The sequence below is a fragment of the Phyllobates terribilis genome, unplaced genomic scaffold (genome assembly GCF_046119375.1).
Source record: "Phyllobates terribilis strain yellow unplaced genomic scaffold, ASM4611937v1 Scaffold_1__5_contigs__length_1240528914, whole genome shotgun sequence".
Taxonomy (NCBI): domain Eukaryota; kingdom Metazoa; phylum Chordata; class Amphibia; order Anura; family Dendrobatidae; genus Phyllobates; species Phyllobates terribilis.
Window position 1 is genome coordinate 632922782 of NW_027362761.1, and position 9752 is coordinate 632932533.

Here is a 9752-nt window from a genome sequence, read left to right on the forward strand (position 1 = left end):
CTTGATACGGGAAGTGTCTGGCTTTGGGCCGGTGAGCGGCACAGGTTTCCAGTGTGCACGGTCATCTTCCTGAAGCTGTGATCCGCAGGAAAATGGCCACCCGAGCCGGCGCATGCGCTGACTTGAAGCTCGGGCAGCCATTTTCATGTAGATAGCAGCTTCAGGAAGATGGCCGCACACACCGGAAACCTGCGCCGCTCACCTGCCCAAGCCCGCAGCTAGACACTGCCTTCATCCAGTCCATCCCGCACCTTCTCCCAGACAGAAACTCGCAGCATCTCACCTCCTCCTCCTTTGCTGCCGCTGCCACCACCACCGGTCCCCAGGCAGGCCTCAGTGGCGCGCAGCCACGTCCGATCGCCAAGCCCCGGGCCTCAGCCAGGCCCCCAGCCATGGACCGGGTCTCAGCCAGGCCCCCAGCCATGGACCGGGCCTCAGCCAGGCCCCCAGCTATGGACCGGGCCCCAGACATGGATCGGGCCCCAGCCAGCCACCGGGCCCCAGCCAGCCACCGGGCCCCAGCCAACTCTTCTGCTGCAGGGCAGTGCAGGGTTGATGGTAATGCTGGGGGTTGTAGTGCAGGAGAGATGGCGCAGCGAAAATAACTGACAAAGGCAGTGGAGTGCAGTCATCCGAGTTTACTCACAGTTCTTTTTAGGTTCCTCAGGTACACTGTACGGGTGTCAGCCTCCCGCGTCGCACTGCCAGACAGGGGTTCAGCACTCTCTCTAGTATATGAGAAGCGCTTAACGGGACCCCATTTTTGTATGTTCCTTTCTTGACCGACTTCCCGTGCTTTGTCTTCTCCCTCCTGCCCTGCGCCTCGCAAACAAAGTCCCGAACGGGTACTCTGAGATCCCGGACCTACTTGGTGCCCTTTTCGGTGGCTTAGATGAGAGTATGGCAACTGCACCTTGGAAGTGCAGAAGCCTCCGGTTTTCTGGCTGAGACGTGGAGTACTCGGCCAGTCCAGGGACCGGTTCCCTTCTTGCGGCCATATCCCTCTGACACCTGGCAGATTCGGGTGTACGGGTGGCCTCCTGCTCCTTCCATACCCCTGGAATCCCTTTCCTTACTGGAGCCTTACTCCTCTGCTCCCCTCCTGGGCCTTCCTTACTAGACCCCACTATGGAGCAGAGCTCCTGAAGAGACTCTGCTCCCCTCCTCTTTCTTGCTTCCTCTCCGACTGAACTGAACGCTGTTTCTAAGATGGCTTCCCTTTTTATATCTTCCTAAAGTGCTCCCCTGAACTACGTCCTCCACCCACATCCACTACATGGTTCCCCCTCTCTTTGGTTCCCCCTTCTCCAGCCAGGGACGGGGAAGCAAAACAAGTGCATAAGGCCCTTCCAGCCGGCCTGGAGTAGTGTGGTGTTGAGTGCAGGTGTTGGGGTCCCGGGCAGCACTCCATCCTTACCTGAGAGAAGGAGATACCACACCTCTGGGTGAGGCGCAGTAACTCTGTGGCGACTGAACCCTCAGGGGCGCCACAGAGGGCCCTGCAATCCAGCTCCACCGCAACTCCCCGCTGCTGGAGCACCGGATTCCTGAAGGACCCTGCCTCCTGTGACCTTCGCTCCACTGCCCCCCAGATAAGATACTGTACCTATTCAGACTATAAAACGGACCCCCATCTTATAAAAATATATTTTTTTCTATATTCCACCCCAAAATTTGGGGTGCGTCTTATAGTCCGAAAAATATGGTATATGCCTCATAATAAATTTGGCACATCTTGTGCTGCAGGTGCGCCAACACAAACTCCAACATTTATGAACTGACTCAAATTTCCGCTACAATTTACATCAATCCCTCCCACTAAAACCCACCACACTCTGTTTTATGAAAATTGGTGCGACAGCAGTGTAATTTTTTTTCTCCACAAAACAGCAATCCCAAGTTAAAATATTTTTTCATTTTCTCCTACCTCTGTGACCAGGTCTGGCTTCACTCGCACAGTGCACCTTCTGATTGCTGTCTGAAATGTAAAGCTGATGACACCTTTCACCTTTAATAATGTTTCTTAACATAGGTATTTCCTATCCTGAAAGTCCATAGTGGTCACTTCTTCCTACAAAAAGAAAAAAATTAAACAAAATAAATTAGGCAGAATTTTGCAGCTTAATATTTACCTGAATAGAGAGATATTTTAAGCCATTCTTTAAAAAAAAAAAATCTTGGACGCCCTTTTAAAAAGTGGATCGAAGCTATAATAAGTTCTGTGTGCAGTATGGCAATATCAAACAGATGACCCTTACCAGATCATCAAGTCCATGGATGTGGAGTGTTATGGTTTCGGCTCTTTTGTTTGCACTTGAAATGAAGAACTGTAGGTTGTTTTGCTTGTTCTTGGTTTCTGGTGTAAGCAAGTGACCTGGCACACCTAATGACACGTGAATCTGATGGGCGAGTACTTTGCTACGATTATTCATGTCACTGAAAAAAAATAGAATTTATCCATATATCACAGGAGAGCACTGTTGTCATCTTGTTCTGGAAAAGGTCACTATAAAAGGTACTGATTAAAGGGGTTGTATCATCCTCTTTCTTCAGGAGTGCGCCACCTCTCGGCCTCCTAGCTTCCTAGGGAGCAGTGCTCTTCTGAAGACTGACGGTTCTTTCCAGCGGCATGACTGAGCAGCTCACCCAAAAAACACACTTTCCGCATTGGAAAAGCCGCCATCAGTGCAGCCTAGGAAATCGGCCACTGCAGAAGTGGACAATAACCTAGGCGATAAGCTGTAAACCAGAAGGAAAAATCCATCTGTTCTTAACAAAGAGGAAAGTATAAGTAAATTGCAAAGTTGCCCTGATTTTACAAGCACTTTGCAATATTAACTTGCAAATTTGAGACAACCCCTTTAATAAACATTAAAGAGTTTATTATTATTTGTCTGGCTGTTTTTTTTCAGGAAAGTTGTGTCCCAAGGTGCAATTTGTTGTGAAATAAAGAAACTGTGCTTTACTTACTGCTGAGTCTTCACCATGGCTCTTATTTTATTATTTGGAGCACTGACATCACGACGACAATGCTGCAGGAAATCAGTGAGGTCAGCGGCTCATGCTGTCTACAAGGACAAAGCCGCTGAGGTCACTGATTGGCTTCAGCACTGCCGACGTGATGACGGCACTGCAGACAATAACAGACACCCGGAGAAGCAGCACTCAGCACTGGATCCTTCGAGGATGCATAATACAGTTCGTTTTTATTACAATAAATTGCGTGTAAGGACAACTTTCCTGAAAATGGAAGACCCCTTTAAATATTACAAAATGGAAAATTGTTCTAGATACACAACACCCGCTTGTCTAGTGCACACACTAGAGCTAATGGTGGACTACATTTAATTCATGACAATTTGTATGAAAAATATGAAGATCATCAAAAGACTGGCTACAGAGAGAGTTGTCCAAACAAGGATACATATGCCAAGGCATACAATGCAGTGAGGACTACCCAAAAACACAGGCCCATGTGCCCAGACATCCAGGGCATTACAGTGACAGCATTTCTGCTGGATGTACACTCACTTTGTACGGACACCACTACTACCAGCTAATACTTCACGACAGCTGTACACAAGCTCAGCCCCAGCATTACACGCAATGAGTTTACCTGTTCTTAATGTTCTCCAGGCTCACCATCATACCTAGCTCACTCCTCGGTCTTTTACAGTGATTAGGATTTTCACACAATTAGTGAATTGCCTGTAAAAGATGTAATACCGTTATATAGAAAATTGGCTTCAAGGGTGAAAGTTATAGTGTTCCCCCAATTATGTTCTATTTTATGTAACTAATGAATGGCCAATTCTTTGTTACCACAAATGAATCCTGAGCAGGCTTTTCAATAGTAAAGGGGGCCTGTCATTCGATTCATGCTGCTCGAACCACGGGCAGGATGAATCAGAGCCTGTCTGTGCGATTGCAGACAGGTAGGTTTGAAAAACCAGGCGGAGACTATTGGGAGAGACCCAGCTAATTTGATGATGTACTCAGCTGGCTTCTTTCCACCCCACTCCAGATGACTGAGGGAGTCCCTTATCACATCAGACTAATCACATCTCTCTCCTTATGGTTCCTGGACGTCATTTAAAATTATATTTTCTCGGAAACAAGGGAGGGTCAAGAGGAAAACATACTTTGCAGCAATCATGCACAGGGCTGTGGAGTCGGTAAGCCAAACCTCCAACTCCACGACTCCGACTCACTCCCTTATACATGGCTCATGTTTAAGTGATAAATTTACTGTAGCACAGATTCATCTCAGCTAAAAGTCTAGACCTTTTGATCAGGAATAGGACAGACATTTATAGGACATTTCATAACTTTCCCAAATTCTTATGAAAAATATTCCCCACAAACTACATTGAACTACTGTACCCAATTTATTATATATTTTAGGTGACTCTTGGTCTTCCTTTCCTGGGGCGATCCTCATGTGAGCCAGTTTCTTTGTAGCGCTTGATGGTTTTTGCAACTGCACTTGGGGACACTTTCAAAGTTTGCCCAATTTTTCATGCTGACTGACCTTCATTTCTTAAAGTAATGATGGCCACTTGTTTTTCTTTACTTAGCTGCTTTTTTCTTGCCATAATACAAATTCTGACAGTCTATTCACTAGGACTATCAGCTGTGTATCCACCTAACTTCTGCACAACACAACTGATGGTCCCAACCCCATTTATAAGGCAAGAAATCCCACTTATTAAACCTGACAGGGCACGCCTGTGAAGTGAAAACCATTTCCGGTGACTACCTCTTGAAGCTCATCAAGAGAATGCCAAGAGTGTGCAAAGCAGTCATCAAAGCAAAAGGTGGCTGCTTTGAAGAACCTAGAATATAAGACATATTTTCAGTTGTTTCACACTTTTTTGTTAAGTATATAATTCCACATGTGTTAACTCATAGTTTTGATGCCTTCAGTGTGAATGTACAATTTTCATAGTCATGAAAATACAGAAAAATCTTTAAATGAGAAGGTGTGTCCAAACTTTTGGTCTGTACTGTATATGGAGATGCTATCTGCTGTTATTACTCCATGGTGATGGTTCCTCTGTTTCTATATATATTTAAAATCAATGATTTTATTATGTGTAATGTAGGATCTATTTTGGGGGTCGCTATGTGGGGAGGGTCATTTTTTAGCTTCACATATTATCTGCACTTACCCCTGTTGTGTGCCTAATTGATTATCTGTAATAAATTTGTTATAACTTTGTCTTTTTTCCCTGTGCTCTCTATGTCTATTTGACGATGGAGCCTATATAGTCCATAATATGGTAGTATTGAGTATAACATTATATGTAATGGTGATTTAAAATATACATTAGAATTGTGGTGTACATACTACTTTTTCCATGAATTGTGCTATTTTACATTGTTAATGTGGTAAATGACTATTCTAGCTGCAAAAGTCTTGTTTTTATTGCAATATCTACATAGGTGAATAGAGGCCCATTTCTAACAACCACCACTCCAGTGTTTTAATGGTACATTGTGTTTGCTAACTGTGTAAGAAGGCTAATGGATGTTTAGAAAACCCTAGAAAACCCTTGCACAAGTATGTTAGCCCAGCTGAAAATGGTTTGGCTGATTTGAGAAGCTATAAAGTTGACCTTCCATTGAGCTAGTTGAGAATCTGGAGCATTACATTTGTTTGTTCTATGAAACTCTCAAAATGGCCAGAAAAAGAGAACTTTCATGTGAAACTCGACAGTCTATTCTTGTTCTTAGAAATGAAGGCTATTCCATGTGAGAAATTGCCAAGAAACTGAAGATTTCCTACAATGGTGTGTACTACTCCCTTCAGAGGAGAGAAAAAACAGGCTCTAACCAGAGTAAAAAGAGAAGTGGGAGGCCCCGCTGCACAACTGAGCAACAAGACAAGTACATTAGAGTCTCTAGTTTGAGAAATTGACGCCTCAAAGCTCCTCAAATGGCAGCTTCATTAAATAGTACACGCAAAACGCCAGTGTCAACGTCTACAGCGAAGAGGAGACTCCGGGATGCTGGCCTTCAGGGCAAAGTGGCAAAGAAAAATCCATATTTGAGACTGGCTAATAAAAGGAAAAGATTAATATGGGCAAAAGAACACAGACATTGGACAGAAGATTGTAAAAAAGTTTTATGGACAGACGAATCAAAGTTTGAGGTGTTTGGATCACACAGAACAACATTTGCGAGATGCAGAACAACTGAAAAGATGCTGGAAGAGTGCCTGACGCCATCTGTCAAGCATGATGGTCTGGAGTTGCTTTGGTGCTGGTAAAGTGGGAGATTTGGACAAGGTAAATGGGATTTTGAGTAAGGAAGGTTATCACTCCATTTTGCAACGCCATGCCATACCCTGTGGACAGCGCTTGATTGGAGCCAATTTCATCCTACAACAGGACAATGACCCAAAGCACACCTGCAAATTATGCATGAACTATTTAGGGAAGAAGCAGGCAGCTGGTATTCTATCTGTAATGGAGTGGCCAGCGCAGTCACCAGATCTCAAACCCATTTAGCTGTTGTGGGAGCAGCTTGACCGTATGGTACGCAAAAAGTGCCCATCAAGCCAATCCAACTTGTGGGAGGGGCTTCAGGAAGCATGAGGTGAAATTTCTCAAGATTACCTCAGCAAATTAACAGCTAGAATGCCAAAGGTCTGCAATGCTGTAATTGCGGCAAAAGGGAGCATTCTTTGACAAAAGCAAAGTTTGAAGGAGAAAATTATTCTTTCAAATAAAAATCATTATTTCTAACCTTGTCAATGTCTGGACTATATTTTCTATTCATTTGGCAACTCATTTGATAAATAAAAGTATGATTTTTCATGGAAAACACAAAATTGTCTGGGTGACCGCAAACTTTTGAACGGTAGTGTACACACACACATCATGAATCATTGTGCATCATGAATCATTGTATATATTAAAGGGGCCCACTGAGACTCAAAAATCTGGAGCCGGCCCTGTGTGTGTATGTATTTTACACAGGAGCAGTGTGTGTGTATATATTTTGCAGAGGGGCTGTGTGTGTGTGTGTGTGTGTATTTTGCAAGTCTCCTGTAATGTCCACACCTGCCCCAGGTTAAATCTCTGACTGACGCAGCGCTCTGACTGACACAGCCCCCTAACTGATGCAGCGCTCTGACTTACACAGCGCTCTGACTGACGCAGCCCCCTGACTGACACAGCCCCCTGACTGATGCAGCGCTCTGACTGATGCAGCGCTCTGACTGACGCAGCCCCCTGACTGACGCAGCCCCCTGACTGACACAGCCCCCTGACTGATGCAGCGCTCTGACTGATGCAGCGCTCTGACTGATGCAGCGCTCTGACTGACACATCGCTGTGACTGACGCAGCCCCCTGACTGATGCAGCGCTCTGACTTACACAGCGCTCTGACTGACGCAGCCCCCTGACTGACGCAGCCCCCTGACTGACACAGCCCCCTGACTGACACAGCCCCCTGACTGATGCAGCGCTCTGACTGATGCAGCGCTCTGACTGATGCAGCGCTCTGACTGACGCATCGCTGTGACTGACGCAGCCCCCTGACTGATGCAGCCCCCTGACTGACACAGCCCCCTGACTGATGCAGCCCCCTGACTGACACAGCCCCCTGACTGATGCAGTGCTCTGACTGATGCAGCGCTCTGACTGACGCAGCCCCCTGACTGACGCAGCCCCCTGACTGACACAGCCCCCTGACTGATGCAGCGCTCTGACTGATGCAGCGCTCTGACTGACACATCGCTGTGACTGACGCAGCCCCCTGACTGATGCAGCGCTCTGACTTACACAGCGCTCTGACTGACGCAGCCCCCTGACTGACGCAGCCCCCTGACTGACACAGCCCCCTGACTGACACAGCCCCCTGACTGATGCAGCGCTCTGACTGATGCAGCGCTCTGACTGACGCATCGCTGTGACTGACGCAGCCCCCTGACTGACGCAGCCCCCTGACTGACACAGCCCCCTGACTGATGCAGCGCTCTGACTGATGCAGCGCTCTGACTGACGCAGCGCTCTGACTGATGCAGCGCTCTGACTGACGCAGCGCTCTGACTGGCGCAGCGCTCTGACTGACGCAGTGCTCTGACTGGGGCAACGCTCTGACTGACGTATCGCTGTGACTGACACAGCCCCCTGACTGACGCAGCACTCTGACTGACACAGCGCTCTGACTGGCGCAGCCCCCTGACTGATGCAGCACTCTGACTGACGCAGCCCCCTGACTGACACAGTGCTCTGACTGACACAGCCCCCTGACTGATGCAGCGCTCTGACTAATGCAGCGCTCTGACTGACGCAGCGCTCAGACTGATGCAGCGCTCTGAATGACGCAGCGCTCTGACTGACGCAGCGCTCTGACTGGTGCAGCGCTCCGACTGACGCAGTGCTCTGACTGGGGCAACGCTCTGACTCACGTATCGCTGTGACTGACGCAGCACTCTGACTGACGCAGCGCTCTGACTGACGCAGCCCCCTGACTGACGCAGCGCTCTGACTGGCGCAGCGCTCTGACTGACGCATCCCCCTGACCGACGCAGCGCTCTGACTGGCGCAGCGCTCTGACTGATGCAGCGCTCTGACTGACGCAGCCCCGTGACTGATGCAGCGCTCTGACTGACGCAGCGCTCTGATTGACGCAGCTCTCTGACTGACGCATCGCTGTGACTGGCGCAGCGCTCTGATTGACGCAGCGCTCTGACTGGCACAGCGCTGTGACTGGCGCAGCGCTCTGACTTTTATATGTATGTGCACAGCGCTGACCCACTACCCGCGTCACATGACTATGGGAGACATACATGAGGGGCCAGGTGGTAGACTTTTGGCTGGTGTAGAAATTAAAGTTTTGCCCTTTTTCCATCACAGGTGAGAAAGGCTGCAGAGTCCGGCTCCACAGTCAGGAGCCATCATAGGAGCACACAGGATGCAAAATATGCTGGCCCTGTGACGCAGGAACACTTCCATGGAGCCAGAGGCTGGAGCTTGTAGAGACCGCGGCGGTGAGCCCTCCAGCACCCGGCCACCCCCCATGTATACACGGCCACTTACACCTCACCGGCCACTCAGCTCTCCTGGACGCAGCACGTACACCGGGGTCACACAACAACCTCTCCAGCCTCAAGCACACGGCGACCGTTACCTAACCCCACCCACAGCGACACCTGCAGCTGATTGGCTCTGGAATCTGTCACAGGTCTTCACACAGCTGGACGTAATCTCACAGCGCTGGGTTTGAATGAGTCTCGTCCGTTCTCCTCGTCCTGTCCCGGAGCTGCGCAGAGACACCAAGAGCTGACACTACCCCCGGGCGGACACGGTGAGTGACGTCCTGTGCTCCGTACATACCGGGGCCTGTTTCCGGCCTAAAGAGGCTGATCACAGAGAACAATAGCTTGAACGTAAAGTGACTGATACCAGAGAGCACCAGCAGGCATAGATTGCTGCAGCCAGGTCAGTGAGCTTTCATTGTTGTTTTCCAGGAGGAAGGAATCCTGTGTCCGCCATCACCTCTGCAGCTGGAGCTGATCCACCAGCTGTCGGAATACCTGGGAGTGCCCACTGAGCAGGTGAGTGGTGATCGGGCCTGGGACTGGCGCACATGTATAGGGGCTCCAGCCTTATGTTGTACTTTATATATGGTACCAGTGATTGCTCACTGACACCCCCATGTTCCTTCATATCGCTACCCGTAGCGACCACGCACCAATGGCAGAAAAGGAGAAGTGACCTCTCCAGCAGGACAGAGGGGC

The 9752-nt window shown here is 48.7% G+C and overlaps 1 protein-coding gene across 2 annotated transcripts; it reads right to left on the reverse strand.

The window, feature by feature from the left end:
• Positions 1–1933: 1933 nt before the first annotated feature.
• On the reverse strand, positions 1934–9150 carry LOC141170010 (armadillo repeat-containing protein 1-like). 2 transcript variants are annotated; one of them, XM_073655133.1, is made up of 4 exons: positions 9052–9150; positions 3617–3708; positions 2259–2436; positions 1934–2071 (listed from the first exon to the last, which is right to left on the reverse strand). In XM_073655133.1, exons 2-4 carry the CDS (start codon positions 3646–3648, stop codon positions 2024–2026), a joined length of 258 nt encoding a protein of 85 aa, XP_073511234.1. In that variant the 5' UTR covers positions 3649–3708; positions 9052–9150; the 3' UTR covers positions 1934–2023. The 2 variants fall into 2 exon arrangements, 1 of the variants encoding a protein (XP_073511234.1); XR_012252307.1 differs by having other exon boundaries at positions 1953–2044.
• Between the last annotated feature and the right edge of the window lie 602 nt (positions 9151–9752).

Coding starts and splice junctions, on each gene's coding strand:
- LOC141170010 (XM_073655133.1), bottom strand. CDS start 3,648: ATGATGGTGAGCCTGGAGAACATTAAGAACAG. Junction 2,437..3,616: donor CTGGAGAACATTAAGAACAG/GTAAACTCATTG, acceptor ATTTTTTTTCAG/TGACATGAATAATCGTAGCA. Junction 2,072..2,258: donor TCCATGGACTTGATGATCTG/GTAAGGGTCATC, acceptor TTCTTTTTGTAG/GAAGAAGTGACCACTATGGA.